Here is a 20,273-nt window from a genome sequence, read left to right as displayed (position 1 = left end):
AGCACTGTGTCCACATCCATGACAATGGAATCCTCCACTGTGGCTGCGCAGTCAACATCTCGTCCTGAGACTACAGCTCCAGCCTCTTCCACTAGAGCAGAGACGTCTCCCTTTGGGACAACCTCCACAATCCTTTCGACCATAGAACAAACCTCCAGCTCCAAGACTGCACCCACCACTCCAAGCCACTCCAGCACTGCTGGAACATCCCCTCTTGACCAGGTCACAACTCAAGCAACACAGACAACTGCAAACAAGGTGGTCCTTGCACAGACATTGTCCTCTTCTCCTGGGACAACTCAACATTCTGCCACCACCTCTTCTCTTCCTCAGGGCTCTACTCTCAGGACCACTTCCCTGAGTCTCACCACAACTGTACCCACCAGCACCCCGTGGCAGAGAAGCTCCACTGAGGCTGGTCCGTCAACCTCAACCGTTGACACCAGCACTGTGTCCACCTCCACGATGATGGAATCCTCCACTCTGGCTGCACAGACCACATCTCATCCTCACACTACGGCCCCAGCTTCTTCCACTAGAGCAGTGACCTCTCCCTTTGAGACAAGCTCCACAATCCTCTCAACCACAGAACAAACTTCCAGCCCGCAGCCTTCAGCCACCACTCCAATGCAATCCAGCACTGCTGGAACATCCACTCCTGACCAGGTCACCTCTGAAACGACAGAGGAAACGCAAGCAACGACCACGGTCCTTGCAAGAACATCGTCCTCTTCTCCTGGGACAAGTCCATCTTCTGCCACCACTGCGGCACTTCCTCCGAGCACTGCACTGGAGACCACTTCCCCTGCTCTCACCACAACTACACCCACCACCACTGCATATGAGACAACCTCCCCGAATGCAGCTACGTCAGCCTCAACTGCTGAACAAAGCACTGTGTCCACATCCATGACGATGGAATCCTCCACTGTGGCTGCGCAGTCAACATCTCGTCCTGAGACTACAGCTCCAGCCTCTTCCACTAGAACAGAGACATCTCCATTTGAGACAACCTCCACAATCCTCTCAACCTCGGAACAAACCCCCAGTCAAAAGCCTTCAACCACCACACCCATCCAATCCAGTGCCGCTGGAACATCCACGCGGGACCAGGCAACAACTGAAGAAACAGGGATTATGCAAGAGACACGGGGGGTCCCTGAACAAACGTCATCTGCTGCACCGGGGACAACTCAAAATCCTGCCACCAGCTCTGCTCTTCCTGGGACATCTACTTCTGAGACCACTTCCCCAGCTCTCACCACAACTACACCCACCACCACTGCATATGAGACAACCTCCCCGAATGCAGCTACGACAGCCTCAACTGCTGAACAAAGCACTGTGTCCACATCCATGACAATGGAATCCTCCACTGTGGCTGCGCAGTCAACATCTCGTCCTGAGACTACAGCTCCAGCCTCTTCCACTAGAGCAGAGACGTCTCCCTTTGGGACAACCTCCACAATCCTTTCGACCATAGAACAAACCTCCAGCTCCAAGACTGCATCCACCACTCCAAGCCACTCCAGCACTGCTGGAACATCCCCTCTTGACCAGGTCACAACTCAAGCAACACAGACAACTGCAAACAAGGTGGTCCTTGCACAGACATTGTCCTCTTCTCCTGGGACAACTCAACATTCTGCCACCACCTCTTCTCTTCCTCAGGGCTCTACTCTCAGGACCACTTCCCTGAGTCTCACCACAACTGTACCCACCAGCACCCCGTGGCAGAGAAGCTCCACTGAGGCTGGTCCGTCAACCTCAACCGTTGACACCAGCACTGTGTCCACCTCCACGATGATGGAATCCTCCACTCTGGCTGCACAGACCACATCTCATCCTCACACTACGGCCCCAGCTTCTTCCACTAGAGCAGTGACCTCTCCCTTTGAGACAAGCTCCACAATCCTCTCAACCACAGAACAAACTTCCAGCCCGCAGCCTTCAGCCACCACTCCAATGCAATCCAGCACTGCTGGAACATCCACTCCTGACCAGGTCACCTCTGAAACGACAGAGGAAACGCAAGCAACGACCACGGTCCTTGCAAGAACATCGTCCTCTTCTCCTGGGACAAGTCCATCTTCTGCCACCACTGCGGCACTTCCTCCGAGCACTGCACTGGAGACCACTTCCCCTGCTCTCACCACAACTACACCCACCACCACTGCATATGAGACAACCTCCCCGAATGCAGCTACGTCAGCCTCAACTGCTGAACAAAGCACTGTGTCCACATCCATGACAATGGAATCCTCCACTGTGGCTGCGCAGTCAACATCTCGTCCTGAGACTACAGCTCCAGCCTCTTCCACTAGAACAGAGACATCTCCATTTGAGACAACCTCCACAATCCTCTCAACCTCGGAACAAACCCCCAGTCAAAAGCCTTCAACCACCACACCCATCCAATCCAGTGCCGCTGGAACATCCACGCGGGACCAGGCAACAACTGAAGAAACAGGGATTATGCAAGAGACACGGGGGGTCCCTGAACAAACGTCATCTGCTGCACCGGGGACAACTCAAAATCCTGCCACCAGCTCTGCTCTTCCTGGGACATCTACTTCTGAGACCACTTCCCCAGCTCTCACCACAACTACACCCACCACCACTGCATATGAGACAACCTCCCCGAATGCAGCTACGACAGCCTCAACTGCTGAACAAAGCACTGTGTCCACATCCATGACAATGGAATCCTCCACTGTGGCTGCGCAGTCAACATCTCGTCCTGAGACTACAGCTCCAGCCTCTTCCACTAGAGCAGAGACGTCTCCCTTTGGGACAACCTCCACAATCCTTTCGACCATAGAACAAACCTCCAGCTCCAAGACTGCATCCACCACTCCAAGCCACTCCAGCACTGCTGGAACATCCCCTCTTGACCAGGTCACAACTCAAGCAACACAGACAACTGCAAACAAGGTGGTCCTTGCACAGACATTGTCCTCTTCTCCTGGGACAACTCAACATTCTGCCACCACCTCTTCTCTTCCACTGTGTCCACATCCATGACAATGGAATCCTCCACTGTGGCTGCGCAGTCAACATCTCGTCCTGAGACTACAGCTCCAGCCTCTTCCACTAGAGCAGAGACGTCTCCCTTTGGGACAACCTCCACAATCCTTTCGACCATAGAACAAACCTCCAGCTCCAAGACTGCATCCACCACTCCAAGCCACTCCAGCACTGCTGGAACATCCCCTCTTGACCAGGTCACAACTCAAGCAACACAGACAACTGCAAACAAGGTGGTCCTTGCACAGACATTGTCCTCTTCTCCTGGGACAACTCAACATTCTGCCACCACCTCTTCTCTTCCTCAGGGCTCTACTCTCAGGACCACTTCCCTGAGTCTCACCACAACTGTACCCACCAGCACCCCGTGGCAGAGAAGCTCCACTGAGGCTGGTCCGTCAACCTCAACCGTTGACACCAGCACTGTGTCCACCTCCACGATGATGGAATCCTCCACTCTGGCTGCACAGACCACATCTCATCCTCACACTACGGCCCCAGCTTCTTCCACTAGAGCAGTGACCTCTCCCTTTGAGACAAGCTCCACAATCCTCTCAACCACAGAACAAACTTCCAGCCCGCGGCCTTCAGCCACCACTCCAATGCAATCCAGCACTGCTGGAACATCCACTCCTGACCAGGTCACCTCTGAAACGACAGAGGAAACGCAAGCAACGACCACGGTCCTTGCAAGAACATCGTCCTCTTCTCCTGGGACAAGTCCATCTTCTGCCACCACTGCGGCACTTCCTCCGAGCACTGCACTGGAGACCACTTCCCCTGCTCTCACCACAACTACACCCACCACCACTGCATATGAGACAACCTCCCCGAATGCAGCTACGACAGCCTCAACTGCTGAACAAAGCACTGTGTCCACATCCATGACAATGGAATCCTCCACTGTGGCTGCGCAGTCAACATCTCGTCCTGAGACTACAGCTCCAGCCTCTTCCACTAGAACAGAGACATCTCCATTTGAGACAACCTCCACAATCCTCTCAACCTCGGAACAAACCCCCAGTCAAAAGCCTTCAACCACCACACCCATCCAATCCAGTGCCGCTGGAACATCCACGCGGGACCAGGCAACAACTGAAGCAACAGGGATTATGCAAGAGACACGGGGGGTCCCTGAACAAACGTCATCTGCTGCACCGGGGACAACTCAAAATCCTGCCACCAGCTCTGCTCTTCCTGGGACATCTACTTCTGAGACCACTTCCCCAGCTCTCACCACAACTACACCCACCACCACTGCATATGAGACAACCTCCCCGAATGCAGCTACGACAGCCTCAACTGCTGAACAAAGCACTGTGTCCACATCCATGACAATGGAATCCTCCACTGTGGCTGTGCAGTCAACATCTCGTCCTGAGACTACAGCTCCAGCCTCTTCCACTAGAGCAGGGACGTCTCCCTTTGGGACAACCTCCACAATCCTTTCGACCATAGAACAAACCTCCAGCTCCAAGACTGCATCCACCACTCCAAGCCACTCCAGCACTGCTGGAACATCCCCTCTTGACCAGGTCACAACTCAAGCAACACAGACAACTGCAAACAAGGTGGTCCTTGCACAGACATTGTCCTCTTCTCCTGGGACAACTCAACATTCTGCCACCACCTCTTCTCTTCCTCAGGGCTCTACTCTCAGGACCACTTCCCTGAGTCTCACCACAACTGTACCCACCAGCACCCCGTGGCAGAGAAGCTCCACTGAGGCTGGTCCGTCAACCTCAACCGTTGACACCAGCACTGTGTCCACCTCCACGATGATGGAATCCTCCACTCTGGCTGCACAGACCACATCTCATCCTCACACTACGGCCCCAGCTTCTTCCACTAGAGCAGTGACCTCTCCCTTTGAGACAAGCTCCACAATCCTCTCAACCACAGAACAAACTTCCAGCCCGCAGCCTTCAGCCACCACTCCAATGCAATCCAGCACTGCTGGAACATCCACTCCTGACCAGGTCACCTCTGAAACGACAGAGGAAACGCAAGCAACGACCACGGTCCTTGCAAGAACATCGTCCTCTTCTCCTGGGACAAGTCCATCTTCTGCCACCACTGCGGCACTTCCTCCGAGCACTGCACTGGAGACCACTTCCCCTGCTCTCACCACAACTACACCCACCACCACTGCGTATGAGACAACCTCCCCGAATGCAGCTACGTCAGCCTCAACTGCTGAACAAAGCACTGTGTCCACATCCATGACAATGGAATCCTCCACTGTGGCTGCGCAGTCAACATCTCGTCCTGAGACTACAGCTCCAGCCTCTTCCACTAGAACAGAGACATCTCCATTTGAGACAACTTCCACAATCCTCTCAACCTCGGAACAAACCCCCAGTCAAAAGCCTTCAACCACCACACCCATCCAATCCAGTGCCGCTGGAACATCCACGCGGGACCAGGCAACAACTGAAGCAACAGGGATTATGCAAGAGACACGGGGGGTCCCTGAACAAACGTCATCTGCTGCACCGGGGACAACTCAAAATCCTGCCACCAGCTCTGCTCTTCCTGGGACATCTACTTCTGAGACCACTTCCCCAGCTCTCACCACAACTACACCCACCACCACTGCATATGAGACAACCTCCCCGAATGCAGCTATGACAGCCTCAACTGCTGAACAAAGCACTGTGTCCACATCCATGACAATGGAATCCTCCACTGTGGCTGTGCAGTCAACATCTCGTCCTGAGACTACAGCTCCAGCCTCTTCCACTAGAGCAGAGACGTCTCCCTTTGGGACAACCTCCACAATCCTTTCGACCATAGAACAAACCTCCAGCTCCAAGACTGCATCCACCACTCCAAGCCACTCCAGCACTGCTGGAACATCCCCTCTTGACCAGGTCACAACTCAAGCAACACAGACAACTGCAAACAAGGTGGTCCTTGCACAGACATTGTCCTCTTCTCCTGGGACAACTCAACATTCTGCCACCACCTCTTCTCTTCCTCAGGGCTCTACTCTCAGGACCACTTCCCTGAGTCTCACCACAACTGTACCCACCAGCACCCCGTGGCAGAGAAGCTCCACTGAGGCTGGTCCGTCAACCTCAACCGTTGACACCAGCACTGTGTCCACCTCCACGATGATGGAATCCTCCACTCTGGCTGCACAGACCACATCTCATCCTCACACTACGGCCCCAGCTTCTTCCACTAGAGCAGTGACCTCTCCCTTTGAGACAAGCTCCACACTCCTCTCAACCACAGAACAAACTTCCAGCCCGCAGCCTTCAGCCACCACTCCAATGCAATCCAGCACTGCTGGAACATCCACTCCTGACCAGGTCACCTCTGAAACGACAGAGGAAACGCAAGCAACGACCACGGTCCTTGCAAGAACATCGTCCTCTTCTCCTGGGACAAGTCCATCTTCTGCCACCACTGCGGCACTTCCTCCGAGCACTGCACTGGAGACCACTTCCCCTGCTCTCACCACTGCATATGAGACAACCTCCCCGAATGCAGCTACGACAGCCTCAACTGCTGAACAAAGCACTGTGTCCACATCCATGACGATGGAATCCTCCACTGTGGCTGCGCAGTCAACATCTCGTCCTGAGACTACAGCTCCAGCCTCTTCCACTAGAACAGAGACATCTCCATTTGAGACAACCTCCACAATCCTCTCAACCTCGGAACAAACCCCCAGTCAAAAGCCTTCAACCACCACACCCATCCAATCCAGTGCCGCTGGAACATCCACGCGGGACCAGGCAACAACTGCAGAAACAGGGATTATGCAAGAGACACGGGGGGTCCCTGAACAAACGTCATCTGCTGCACCGGGGACAACTCAAAATCCTGCCACCAGCTCTGCTCTTCCTGGGACATCTACTTCTGAGACCACTTCCCCAGCTCTCACCACAACTACACCCACCACCACTGCATATGAGACAACCTCCCCGAATGCAGCTACGACAGCCTCAACTGCTGAACAAAGCACTGTGTCCACATCCATGACAATGGAATCCTCCACTGTGGCTGTGCAGTCAACATCTCGTCCTGAGACTACAGCTCCAGCCTCTTCCACTAGAGCAGAGACGTCTCCCTTTGGGACAACCTCCACAATCCTTTCGACCATAGAACAAACCTCCAGCTCCAAGACTGCACCCACCACTCCAAGCCACTCCAGCACTGCTGGAACATCCCCTCTTGACCAGGTCACAACTCAAGCAACACAGACAACTGCAAACAAGGTGGTCCTTGCACAGACATTGTCCTCTTCTCCTGGGACAACTCAACATTCTGCCACCACCTCTTCTCTTCCTCAGGGCTCTACTCTCAGGACCACTTCCCTGAGTCTCACCACAACTGTACCCACCAGCACCCCGTGGCAGAGAAGCTCCACTGAGGCTGGTCCGTCAACCTCAACCGTTGACACCAGCACTGTGTCCACCTCCACGATGATGGAATCCTCCACTCTGGCTGCACAGACCACATCTCATCCTCACACTACGGCCCCAGCTTCTTCCACTAGAGCAGTGACCTCTCCCTTTGAGACAAGCTCCACAATCCTCTCAACCACAGAACAAACTTCCAGCCCGCAGCCTTCAGCCACCACTCCAATGCAATCCAGCACTGCTGGAACATCCACTCCTGACCAGGTCACCTCTGAAACGACAGAGGAAACGCAAGCAACGACCACGGTCCTTGCAAGAACATCGTCCTCTTCTCCTGGGACAAGTCCATCTTCTGCCACCACTGCGGCACTTCCTCCGAGCACTGCACTGGAGACCACTTCCCCTGCTCTCACCACAACTACACCCACCACCACTGCATATGAGACAACCTCCCCGAATGCAGCTACGTCAGCCTCAACTGCTGAACAAAGCACTGTGTCCACATCCATGACGATGGAATCCTCCACTGTGGCTGCGCAGTCAACATCTCGTCCTGAGACTACAGCTCCAGCCTCTTCCACTAGAACAGAGACATCTCCATTTGAGACAACCTCCACAATCCTCTCAACCTCGGAACAAACCCCCAGTCAAAAGCCTTCAACCACCACACCCATCCAATCCAGTGCCGCTGGAACATCCACGCGGGACCAGGCAACAACTGAAGAAACAGGGATTATGCAAGAGACACGGGGGGTCCCTGAACAAACGTCATCTGCTGCACCGGGGACAACTCAAAATCCTGCCACCAGCTCTGCTCTTCCTGGGACATCTACTTCTGAGACCACTTCCCCAGCTCTCACCACAACTACACCCACCACCACTGCATATGAGACAACCTCCCCGAATGCAGCTACGACAGCCTCAACTGCTGAACAAAGCACTGTGTCCACATCCATGACAATGGAATCCTCCACTGTGGCTGCGCAGTCAACATCTCGTCCTGAGACTACAGCTCCAGCCTCTTCCACTAGAGCAGAGACGTCTCCCTTTGGGACAACCTCCACAATCCTTTCGACCATAGAACAAACCTCCAGCTCCAAGACTGCACCCACCACTCCAAGCCACTCCAGCACTGCTGGAACATCCCCTCTTGACCAGGTCACAACTCAAGCAACACAGACAACTGCAAACAAGGTGGTCCTTGCACAGACATTGTCCTCTTCTCCTGGGACAACTCAACATTCTGCCACCACCTCTTCTCTTCCTGCGGGCTCTACTCTTGAAACCACTTTCCCAAGTCCCACCATAATTACAACCACCACCCCCTCTGTGTTTGATAAAACCTTCACTGGGGCAGGTCTTGCCACCTCTAATATTAATTCCACCACAGTGTCCATCACTGCATTGCCGAAAGTCTTCACCTCAGCTGTGCAGTCTACATCACAGCCTCATTTTTCAGTTTCAGTGTCCTCCACTCTGCCAGAGATATCTCAGCCTAGGACTACCTCTAAAATCCAGTCAACTACAAAGCCTTCAGCTACCACACTAATACAATCCATCTCTTCTGGAACATCCCCTGTTGGCTATGTCCCCATGCCAGTGACAAAGATTGGAGTCGCAAACACCGCAGTTCATGCAGAAACATCATCTCCTGCTCCTGGGACAATCCCAAGTTCTGCCACCACCAGTGCTCTACCTCTGAGTTCTACTCTTGAGACCACTTCCCAAACTCTCACCAGGACTACACCTACCACCACCACCAACACTGTGTTTGAGACAACCTCCACTGCTGCTGGTCTGGCCACATCCTATGTTGTGTCTAAGACTGTGTCCACCTCTACAAGGCCTGAAGTCTCCACCTCAGCTGTACAGTCCACATCATATGCTGAGCCTAAGTCTTCAGCCTCTTCCATCCAGCCAGAGCCCTCTGCACTTGTGACTACCTCCACACTACTCTCTTCCAGAGCAGCGACTTCTATCAGATCTCCTGCAGTGACGACTTCCCAGCTACATTTCTCTACCTTAGGTCCATTTTCTACACAGACAACACACCCATCTTTTCCTGGTCTCACCAGTACAGCACAGTTTGAAACGACAGCAATACGTGGAAGTAGTCTTGGTGTCAAAATTAGTAAGTTGGATAACAGTTATGAAAATGGATTAATTTTCTTTAATTTTTTCTAGGAAATAGTACCACCAGTACACCTTTGTCCTTGCCTTATAAAAACCAAAGATGATTAAAGAACGTATTTCTAAATTTTTTAAAAATCATTATCTGCAATATGACTCTCATATATTCAATTATTTTGAATGATTTAACCATTCAGTTTTTTGTACTGATGTCTTGTCTTTGCATACTGCAGTAACAGATTCAATTAAAAGCCATAAAATCACCAAGGAAATGGTGTTTTGCCATCTGCAAATTCAAAGCTATCAATATAGGAGTATAAAGTATTTCACTAGAAAAATATACCAATATAAGATTGAGAAATTCAAACATATATATTTTTAAAGGAAAAAAATATTCATAATTCATACTATGAAGAAAAAACCCATATGATGGAATGGAGAACTAGGAAAAAGGAGGCATGAATGGGGAGAGGCATGGCTGGCAGGAGCCACCAATGAACTTTGTGGTTGTCCATCCAGAGTCCTGACAGTGAGGCTATTACCCCTTGTCACCTCCACTCTGTGTTTCTTCCAGCTCCCACCCATCCACCAACGACCGCTGCTGTGCTTGAGCATTTCACCGTCAACTTCACCATCACCAACCTCCCCTACGCTTCTGACCTGGAGAATCCTGAATCAGCCAAGTTTAGAGCTACTCAAAAGGTTATGAACACCATGGTAAGTGGACCTGCACTGGGACATTGCTGTGCCTCCTCAAGGAGGGAGTGCAGGGAGCTGGCCATGGCTTAATTGTGAAACCTATTCCCTTGGCAGCTTGACCGCCTGCTGAAGGAAAGCAGCATTGGCCCTGTTTTCCAAGGATGTGAGACAACAGGATTCAGGTATGGCTCATGCCCAAGGGGCATTTTGCAGTCCCCTTGCTTTGAGAAGTGGCCCGTGTTGGTCCTTGTCTATAGGCATATCTCTTATGGAGGCAGAACATTGTTCCTTGTGCCCTTCTGCCCCAGGACTTTATTCTTAATGTCCTCTACCGTAGAACCGTCCCTTAGTGCTTGTCCGCCTACCTCAGGGAGGTGAAAATACAGCCCCAAGAAGACTCTCAATTCCATCCTGGCCCTCTCCTTCCAGAACAGTTGCAATGTATTAAGTAAGGGTGGAGAGCAATGCCCACCAACCAGAAAGACTCTTCAGGAAGGCACAGCTTGAATTCCTAGATAGGAATGTCCATGGCAGCCCCAGTTACCAGCCCAGAGGTGAGAACGTTCGGCAGAGGTTGCTCAAGGAGGTCGCTGTGTTTTTCAGGCCGGGCAGCCACAGGGACGAGACCCGGGTGGACGCCGTGTGCACCTACAGGAAGGAGCCCTCGGCTGCGCCTTTGGACAGGGTGGGGCTGTACCACGAAGTGAGCAACAAGACCAGAGGCATCACCCAGCTGGGCCCCTACAGCCTGGACAAGGACAGCCTCTACGTCAACGGTGACTGCCGCTCCTCCCTCGGCCTCCTCTGCTCTGCCAAGGCAGCCATGCCCCAGTGCTGCCCCTTGCCCAGCTCAGCTCCTGACCCTCTGTCTCTCTCTTTTCCCAGGCTACAACGAACAGCCAGTGCTGACCAGTGAGTACCTTGCAGGAGTGGGATGGGATAACAAGGCAGCAAGTGCCTCACACTTGCGTCCTCCCTCAGTTCGAGGAGGCTGAGGGCTGGGGTTTAAAACCCTGGGGAGACACAAGGAACCTGCAAGCATTCACAATGCAGAGCAGGGAAGGCAGGAGGCCTCAGTGGTTTTCCATCCAGAGCCTGGACACCCTGGCTCTTGCTCCTTGTCATACCCCATCTGTGCTTCTTCCAGCTCCCACCCATCCACCAACGACCGCTGCTGTGCTTGAGCATTTCACCGTCAACTTCACCATCACCAACCTCCCCTACACTTCTGACCTGGAGAATCCTGAATCAGCCAAGTTTAGGGCTACTCAAAAGGTTATGAACACCATGGTAAGTGGACCTGCACTGGGACATTGCTGTGCCTCCTCAAGTTGGAGGGAGTGCAGGGAGCTGGCCATGGCTTAATTGTGAAACCTATTCCCTTGGCAGCTTGACCGCCTGCTGAAGGAAAGCAGCATTGGCCCTGTTTTCCAAGGATGTGAGACAACAGGATTCAGGTATGGCTCATGCCCAAGGGGCATTTTGCAGTCCCCTTGCTTTGAGAAGTGGCCCGTGTTGGTCCTTGTCTATAGGCATATCTCTTATGGAGGCAGAACATTGTTCCTTGTGCCCTTCTGCCCCAGGACTTTATTCTTAATGTCCTCTACCTTAGAACCGTCCCTTAGTGCTTGTCCGCCTACCTCAGGGAGTTGAAAATACAGCCCCAAGAAGACTCTCAATTCCATCCTGGCCCTCTCCTTCCAGAACAGTTGCAATGTATTAAGTAAGGGTGGAGAGCAATGCCCACCAACCAGAAAGACTCTTCAGGAAGGCACAGCTTGAATTCCTAGATAGGAATGTCCATGGCAGCCCCAGTTACCAGCCCAGAGGTGAGAACGTTCGGCAGAGGTTGCTCAAGGAGGTCGCTGTGTTTTTCAGGCCGGGCAGCCACAGGGACGAGACCCGGGTGGACGCCGTGTGCACCTACAGGAAGGAGCCCTCGGCTGCGCCTTTGGACAGGGTGGGGCTGTACCACGAAGTGAGCAACAAGACCAGAGGCATCACCCAGCTGGGCCCCTACAGCCTGGACAAGGACAGCCTCTACATCAACGGTGACTGCCGCTCCTCCCTCGGCCTCCTCTGCTCTGCCAAGGCAGCCATGCCCCAGTGCTGCCCCTTGCCCAGCTCAGCTCCTGACCCTCTGTCTCTCTCTTTTCCCAGGCTACAACGAACAGCCAGTGCTGACCAGTGAGTACCTTGCAGGAGTGGGATGGGATAACAAGGCAGCAAGTGCCTCACACTTGCGTCCTCCCTCAGTTCGAGGAGGCTGAGGGCTGGGGTTTAAAACCCTGGGGAGACACAAGGAACCTGCAAGCATTCACAATGCAGAGCAGGGAAGGCAGGAGGCCTCAGTGGTTTTCCATCCAGAGCCTGGACACCCTGGCTCTTGCTCCTTGTCATACCCCATCTGTGCTTCTTCCAGCTCCCACCCATCCACCAACGACCGCTGCTGTGCTTGAGCATTTCACCGTCAACTTCACCATCACCAACCTCCCCTACACTTCTGACCTGGAGAATCCTGAATCAGCCAAATTCAACTCTACACGTAGAGTCACAGCAGCAACGGTAAGTGGCCCTCCTCACAGCCATGGCCTTGCCCCTGAGTGACCCACAAACTTGGAGGCAGTGCAGGGAGCTCTGCCATGGCTTAACTCTGAAACCTCTTCCCTCGGCAGCTCGACCGCCTGCTGAAGGAAAGCAGCATTGGACCTGTTTTCCAAGGATGTCAAACAACAGCGTTCAGGTATGGGTCACAGTTCAATGTCCCTTTGCATGTTCTTGGTCAGATGAGGGGATTCACAAGGTTCGTGTTCTGCTGACACCCACTAAAAAGAGACAGGAACTTCTGCATGATGGCCTGCTCCTCTTGGACCTTATTCTGGATACCTTCCTGTTCCAGATCTGCCACTCACTGCCTGCCCTCTCATCTCGAGGTGGCAAAAACACATTCCCAAGATGATTCTGAGGTCCTGCCAGGGCATTTACTTTCTGATAAACCGCAGGCCATTAGTAGAAATAGACAGCAGAGGCCAGCCATCACACATGAACACTTTGAGATTGCAGAGTTTGCCTTCACATGATAGAGAAAGCCACAAAATGCCCAAGGCCAGGCATTGCCCAGAAAATGTGCAGAGGAAGGTGCTCAAGGAGGTCGCTGTGTTTTTCAGGCCGGGCAGCCACAGGGACGAGACCCGGGTGGACGCCGTGTGCACCTACAGGAAGGAGCCCTCGGCTGCGCCTTTGGACAGGGTGGGGCTGTACCACGAAGTGAGCAACAAGACCAGAGGCATCACCCAGCTGGGCCCCTACAGCCTGGACAAGGACAGCCTCTACGTCAACGGTGACTGCCGCTCCTCCCTCGGCCTCCTCTGCTCTGCCAAGGCAGCCATGCCCCAGTGCTGCCCCTTGCCCAGCTCAGCTCCTGACCCTCTGTCTCTCTCTTTTCCCAGGCTACAACGAACAGCCAGTGCTGACCAGTGAGTACCTTGCAGGAGTGGGATGGGATAACAAGGCAGCAAGTGCCTCACACTTGCGTCCTCCCTCAGTTCGAGGAGGCTGAGGGCTGGGGTTTAAAACCCTGGGGAGACACAAGGAACCTGCAAGCATTCACAATGCAGAGCAGGGAAGGCAGGAGGCCTCAGTGGTTTTCCATCCAGAGCCTGGACACCCTGGCTCTTGCTCCTTGTCATACCCCATCTGTGCTTCTTCCAGCTCCCACCCATCCACCAACGACCGCTGCTGTGCTTGAGCATTTCACCGTCAACTTCACCATCACCAACCTCCCCTACACTTCTGACCTGGAGAATCCTGAATCAGCCAAGTTTAGGGCTACTCAAAAGGTTATGAACACCATGGTAAGTGGACCTGCACTGGGACATTGCTGTGCCTCCTCAAGTTGGAGGGAGTGCAGGGAGCTGGCCATGGCTTAATTGTGAAACCTATTCCCTTGGCAGCTTGACCGCCTGCTGAAGGAAAGCAGCATTGGCCCTGTTTTCCAAGGATGTGAGACAACAGGATTCAGGTATGGCTCATGCCCAAGGGGCATTTTGCAGTCCCCTTGCTTTGAGAAGTGGCCCGTGTTGGTCCTTGTCTATAGGCATATCTCTTATGGAGGCAGAACATTGTTCCTTGTGCCCTTCTGCCCCAGGACTTTATTCTTAATGTCCTCTACCTTAGAACCGTCCCTTAGTGCTTGTCCGCCTACCTCAGGGAGTTGAAAATACAGCCCCAAGAAGACTCTCAATTCCATCCTGGCCCTCTCCTTCCAGAACAGTTGCAATGTATTAAGTAAGGGTGGAGAGCAATGCCCACCAACCAGAAAGACTCTTCAGGAAGGCACAGCTTGAATTCCTAGATAGGAATGTCCATGGCAGCCCCAGTTACCAGCCCAGAGGTGAGAACGTTCGGCAGAGGTTGCTCAAGGAGGTCGCTGTGTTTTTCAGGCCGGGCAGCCACAGGGACGAGACCCGGGTGGACGCCGTGTGCACCTACAGGAAGGAGCCCTCGGCTGCGCCTTTGGACAGGGTGGGGCTGTACCACGAAGTGAGCAACAAGACCAGAGGCATCACCCAGCTGGGCCCCTACAGCCTGGACAAGGACAGCCTCTACGTCAACGGTGACTGCCGCTCCTCCCTCGGCCTCCTCTGCTCTGCCATGGCAGCCATGCCCCAGTGCTGCCCCTTGCCCAGCTCAGCTCCTGACCCTCTGTCTCTCTCTTTTCCCAGGCTACAACGAACAGCCAGTGCTGACCAGTGAGTACCTTGCAGGAGTGGGATGGGATAACAAGGCAGCAAGTGCCTCACACTTGCGTCCTCCCTCAGTTCGAGGAGGCTGAGGGCTGGGGTTTAAAACCCTGGGGAGACACAAGGAACCTGCAAGCATTCACAATGCAGAGCAGGGAAGGCAGGAGGCCTCAGTGGTTTTCCATCCAGAGCCTGGACACCCTGGCTCTTGCTCCTTGTCATACCCCATCTGTGCTTCTTCCAGCTCCCACCCATCCACCAACGACCGCTGCTGTGCTTGAGCATTTCACCGTCAACTTCACCATCACCAACCTCCCCTACACTTCTGACCTGGAGAATCCTGAATCAGCCAAGTTTAGGGCTACTCAAAAGGTTATGAACACCATGGTAAGTGGACCTGCACTGGGACATTGCTGTGCCTCCTCAAGTTGGAGGGAGTGCAGGGAGCTGGCCATGGCTTAATTGTGAAACCTATTCCCTTGGCAGCTTGACCGCCTGCTGAAGGAAAGCAGCATTGGCCCTGTTTTCCAAGGATGTGAGACAACAGGATTCAGGTATGGCTCATGCCCAAGGGGCATTTTGCAGTCCCCTTGCTTTGAGAAGTGGCCCGTGTTGGTCCTTGTCTATAGGCATATCTCTTATGGAGGCAGAACATTGTTCCTTGTGCCCTTCTGCCCCAGGACTTTATTCTTAATGTCCTCTACCTTAGAACCGTCCCTTAGTGCTTGTCCGCCTACCTCAGGGAGTTGAAAATACAGCCCCAAGAAGACTCTCAATTCCATCCTGGCCCTCTCCTTCCAGAACAGTTGCAATGTATTAAGTAAGGGTGGAGAGCAATGCCCACCAACCAGAAAGACTCTTCAGGAAGGCACAGCTTGAATTCCTAGATAGGAATGTCCATGGCAGCCCCAGTTACCAGCCCAGAGGTGAGAACGTTCGGCAGAGGTTGCTCAAGGAGGTCGCTGTGTTTTTCAGGCCGGGCAGCCACAGGGACGAGACCCGGGTGGACGCCGTGTGCACCTACAGGAAGGAGCCCTCGGCTGCGCCTTTGGACAGGGTGGGGCTGTACCACGAAGTGAGCAACAAGACCAGAGGCATCACCCAGCTGGGCCCCTACAGCCTGGACAAGGACAGCCTCTACGTCAACGGTGACTGCCGCTCCTCCCTCGGCCTCCTCTGCTCTGCCATGGCAGCCATGCCCCAGTGCTGCCCCTTGCCCAGCTCAGCTCCTGACCCTCTGTCTCTCTCTTTTCCCAGGCTACAACGAACAGCCAGTGCTGACCAGTGAGTACCTTGCAGGAGTGGGATGGGATAACAAGGCAGCAAGTGCCTCACACTTGCGTCCTCCCTCAGTTCGAGGAGGCTGAGGGCTGGGGTTTAAAACCCTGGGGAGACACAAGGAACCTGCAAGCATTCACAATGCAGAGCAGGGAAGGCAGGAGGCCTCAGTGGTTTTCCATCCAGAGCCTGGACACCCTGGCTCTTGCTCCTTGTCATACCCCATCTGTGCTTCTTCCAGCTCCCACCCATCCACCAACGACCGCTGCTGTGCTTGAGCATTTCACCGTCAACTTCACCATCACCAACCTCCCCTACACTTCTGACCTGGAGAATCCTGAATCAGCCAAATTCAACTCTACACGTAGAGTCACAGCAGCAACGGTAAGTGGCCCTCCTCACGGCCATGGCCTTGCCCCTGAGTGACCCACAAACTTGGAGGCAGTGCAGGGAGCTCTGCCATGGCTTAACTCTGAAACCTCTTCCCTCGGCAGCTCGACCGCCTGCTGAAGGAAAGCAGCATTGGACCTGTTTTCCAAGGATGTCAAACAACAGCGTTCAGGTATGGGTCACAGTTCAATGTCCCTTTGCATGTTCTTGGTCAGATGAGGGGATTCACAAGGTTCGTGTTCTGCTGACACCCACTAAAAAGAGACAGGAACTTCTGCATGATGGCCTGCTCCTCTTGGACCTTATTCTGGATACCTTCCTGTTCCAGATCTGCCACTCACTGCCTGCCCTCTCATCTCGAGGTGGCAAAAACACATTCCCAAGATGATTCTGAGGTCCTGCCAGGGCATTTACTTTCTGATAAACCGCAGGCCATTAGTAGAAATAGACAGCAGAGGCCAGCCATCACACATGAACACTTTGAGATTGCAGAGTTTGCCTTCACATGATAGAGAAAGCCACAAAATGCCCAAGGCCAGGCATTGCCCAGAAAATGTGCAGAGGAAGGTGCTCAAGGAGGTCGCTGTGTTTTTCAGGCCGGGCAGCCACAGGGACGAGACCCGGGTGGACGCCGTGTGCACCTACAGGAAGGAGCCCTCGGCTGCGCCTTTGGACAGGGTGGGGCTGTACCACGAAGTGAGCAACAAGACCAGAGGCATCACCCAGCTGGGCCCCTACAGCCTGGACAAGGACAGCCTCTACGTCAACGGTGACTGCCGCTCCTCCCTCGGCCTCCTCTGCTCTGCCATGGCAGCCATGCCCCAGTGCTGCCCCTTGCCCAGCTCAGCTCCTGACCCTCTGTCTCTCTCTTTTCCCAGGCTACAACGAACAGCCAGTGCTGACCAGTGAGTACCTTGCAGGAGTGGGATGGGATAACAAGGCAGCAAGTGCCTCACACTTGCGTCCTCCCTCAGTTCGAGGAGGCTGAGGGCTGGGGTTTAAAACCCTGGGGAGACACAAGGAACCTGCAAGCATTCACAATGCAGAGCAGGGAAGGCAGGAGGCCTCAGTGGTTTTCCATCCAGAGCCTGGACACCCTGGCTCTTGCTCCTTGTCATACCCCATCTGTGCTTCTTCCAGCTCCCACCCATCCACCAACGACCGCTGCTGTGCTTGAGCATTTCACCGTCAACTTCACCATCACCAACCTCCCCTACACTTCTGACCTGGAGAATCCTGAATCAGCCAAGTTTAGGGCTACTCAAAAGGATGAACAGTAAGTGGACCTGCACTGGGACATTGCTGTGCCTCCTCAAGTTGGAGGGAGTGCAGGGAGCTGGCCATGGCTTAATTGTGAAACCTATTCCCTTGGCAGCTTGACCGCCTGCTGAAGGAAAGCAGCATTGGCCCTGTTTTCCAAGGATGTGAGACAACAGGATTCAGGTATGGCTCATGCCCAAGGGGCATTTTGCAGTCCCCTTGCTTTGAGAAGTGGCCCGTGTTGGTCCTTGTCTATAGGCATATCTCTTATGGAGGCAGAACATTGTTCCTTGTGCCCTTCTGCCCCAGGACTTTATTCTTAATGTCCTCTACCTTAGAACCGTCCCTTAGTGCTTGTCCGCCTACCTCAGGGAGTTGAAAATACAGCCCCAAGAAGACTCTCAATTCCATCCTGGCCCTCTCCTTCCAGAACAGTTGCAATGTATTAAGTAAGGGTGGAGAGCAATGCCCACCAACCAGAAAGACTCTTCAGGAAGGCACAGCTTGAATTCCTAGATAGGAATGTCCATGGCAGCCCCAGTTACCAGCCCAGAGGTGAGAACGTTCGGCAGAGGTTGCTCAAGGAGGTCGCTGTGTTTTTCAGGCCAGGCAGCCACAGGGACGAGACCCGGGTGGACGCCGTGTGCACCTACAGGAAGGAGCCCTCGGCTGCGCCTTTGGACAGGGTGGGGCTGTACCACGAAGTGAGCAACAAGACCAGAGGCATCACCCAGCTGGGCCCCTACAGCCTGGACAAGGACAGCCTCTACGTCAACGGTGACTGCCGCTCCTCCCTCGGCCTCCTCTGCTCTGCCATGGCAGCCATGCCCCAGTGCTGCCCCTTGCCCAGCTCAGCTCCTGACCCTCTGTCTCTCTCTTTTCCCAGGCTACAACGAACAGCCAGTGCTGACCAGTGAGTACCTTGCAGGAGTGGGATGGGATAACAAGGCAGCAAGTGCCTCACACTTGCGTCCTCCCTCAGTTCGAGGAGGCTGAGGGCTGGGGTTTAAAACCCTGGGGAGACACAAGGAACCTGCAAGCATTCACAATGCAGAGCAGGGAAGGCAGGAGGCCTCAGTGGTTTTCCATCCAGAGCCTGGACACCCTGGCTCTTGCTCCTTGTCATACCCCATCTGTGCTTCTTCCAGCTCCCACCCATCCACCAACGACCGCTGCTGTGCTTGAGCATTTCACCGTCAACTTCACCATCACCAACCTCCCCTACACTTCTGACCTGGAGAATCCTGAATCAGCCAAATTCAACTCTACACGTAGAGTCACAGCAGCAACGGTAAGTGGCCCTCCTCACAGCCATGGCCTTGCCCCTGAGTGACCCACAAACTTGGAGGCAGTGCAGGGAGCTCTGCCATGGCTTAACTCTGAAACCTCTTCCCTCGGCAGCTCGACCGCCTGCTGAAGGAAAGCAGCATTGGACCTGTTTTCCAAGGATGTCAAACAACAGCGTTCAGGTATGGGTCACAGTTCAATGTCCCTTTGCATGTTCTTGGTCAGATGAGGGGATTCACAAGGTTCGTGTTCTGCTGACACCCACTAAAAAGAGACAGGAACTTCTGCATGATGGCCTGCTCCTCTTGGACCTTATTCTGGATACCTTCCTGTTCCAGATCTGCCACTCACTGCCTGCCCTCTCATCTCGAGGTGGCAAAAACACATTCCCAAGATGATTCTGAGGTCCTGCCAGGGCATTTACTTTCTGATAAACCGCAGGCCATTAGTAGAAATAGACAGCAGAGGCCAGCCATCACACATGAACACTTTGAGATTGCAGAGTTTGCCTTCACATGATAGAGAAAGCCACAAAATGCCCAAGGCCAGGCATTGCCCAGAAAATGTGCAGAGGAAGGTGCTCAAGGAGGTCGCTGTGTTTTTCAGGCCGGGCAGCCACAGGGACGAGACCCGGGTGGACGCCGTGTGCACCTACAGGAAGGAGCCCTCGGCTGCGCCTTTGGACAGGGTGGGGCTGTACCACGAAGTGAGCAACAAGACCAGAGGCATCACCCAGCTGGGCCCCTACAGCCTGGACAAGGACAGCCTCTACGTCAACGGTGACTGCCGCTCCTCCCTCGGCCTCCTCTGCTCTGCCATGGCAGCCATGCCCCAGTGCTGCCCCTTGCCCAGCTCAGCTCCTGACCCTCTGTCTCTCTCTTTTCCCAGGCTACAACGAACAGCCAGTGCTGACCAGTGAGTACCTTGCAGGAGTGGGATGGGATAACAAGGCAGCAAGTGCCTCACACTTGCGTCCTCCCTCAGTTCGAGGAGGCTGAGGGCTGGGGTTTAAAACCCTGGGGAGACACAAGGAACCTGCAAGCATTCACAATGCAGAGCAGGGAAGGCAGGAGGCCTCAGTGGTTTT

General features: G+C 53.9%; 3 protein-coding genes across 3 annotated transcripts in view; all 3 read left to right on the top strand.

The window, feature by feature from the left end:
- Positions 1-7: 7 nt before the first annotated feature.
- On the top strand, positions 8-3,003 carry LOC146426283 (uncharacterized; the record flags this gene model as incomplete). Its single annotated transcript, XM_085040156.1, has 1 exon — positions 8-3,003. A coding segment is annotated over exon 1 (2,985 nt), but the record flags the coding sequence as incomplete, so codon positions are not given.
- Positions 3,004-3,011: 8 nt separating this feature from the next.
- LOC146426282 (uncharacterized) lies at positions 3,012-6,217 on the top strand. Its single transcript, XM_085040155.1, has 2 exons — positions 3,012-5,453; positions 6,125-6,217. Exons 1-2 carry the CDS (start codon positions 3,021-3,023, stop codon positions 6,215-6,217), a joined length of 2,526 nt encoding a protein of 841 aa, XP_084896281.1. The 5' UTR covers positions 3,012-3,020.
- Positions 6,218-7,907: 1,690 nt separating this feature from the next.
- The window catches only part of MUC16 (mucin 16, cell surface associated), a 35,720-nt gene continuing 23,354 nt past the window's right edge, over positions 7,908-20,273 (top strand). The window contains exons 1-25 of the mRNA XM_085040153.1: positions 7,908-9,531; positions 10,105-10,247; positions 10,344-10,411; positions 10,833-11,005; positions 11,115-11,141; positions 11,377-11,519; positions 12,905-12,972; positions 13,397-13,569; positions 13,679-13,705; positions 13,941-14,083; positions 14,183-14,250; positions 14,672-14,844; positions 14,954-14,980; positions 15,216-15,358; positions 15,458-15,525; positions 15,947-16,119; positions 16,229-16,255; positions 16,491-16,633; positions 18,015-18,082; positions 18,504-18,676; positions 18,786-18,812; positions 19,048-19,190; positions 19,301-19,368; positions 19,793-19,965; positions 20,075-20,101. Of these exons, the coding sequence (XP_084896279.1) occupies positions 7,908-9,531; positions 10,105-10,247; positions 10,344-10,411; positions 10,833-11,005; positions 11,115-11,141; positions 11,377-11,519; positions 12,905-12,972; positions 13,397-13,569; positions 13,679-13,705; positions 13,941-14,083; positions 14,183-14,250; positions 14,672-14,844; positions 14,954-14,980; positions 15,216-15,358; positions 15,458-15,525; positions 15,947-16,119; positions 16,229-16,255; positions 16,491-16,633; positions 18,015-18,082; positions 18,504-18,676; positions 18,786-18,812; positions 19,048-19,190; positions 19,301-19,368; positions 19,793-19,965; positions 20,075-20,101 (4,090 nt within the window). The remainder of the gene's footprint in view (positions 9,532-10,104; positions 10,248-10,343; positions 10,412-10,832; positions 11,006-11,114; positions 11,142-11,376; positions 11,520-12,904; positions 12,973-13,396; positions 13,570-13,678; positions 13,706-13,940; positions 14,084-14,182; positions 14,251-14,671; positions 14,845-14,953; positions 14,981-15,215; positions 15,359-15,457; positions 15,526-15,946; positions 16,120-16,228; positions 16,256-16,490; positions 16,634-18,014; positions 18,083-18,503; positions 18,677-18,785; positions 18,813-19,047; positions 19,191-19,300; positions 19,369-19,792; positions 19,966-20,074; positions 20,102-20,273) is intronic.

The sequence above is a fragment of the Lichenostomus cassidix genome, chromosome 28 (genome assembly GCF_008360975.1).
Source record: "Lichenostomus cassidix isolate B80296 chromosome 28, HeHo_3.0, whole genome shotgun sequence".
Classification (NCBI taxonomy): Eukaryota; Metazoa; Chordata; class Aves; order Passeriformes; family Meliphagidae; genus Lichenostomus; species Lichenostomus cassidix.
Note: the sequence above shows the minus strand (reverse complement) of the source record. Positions and strands in the feature narration are given on the sequence as shown.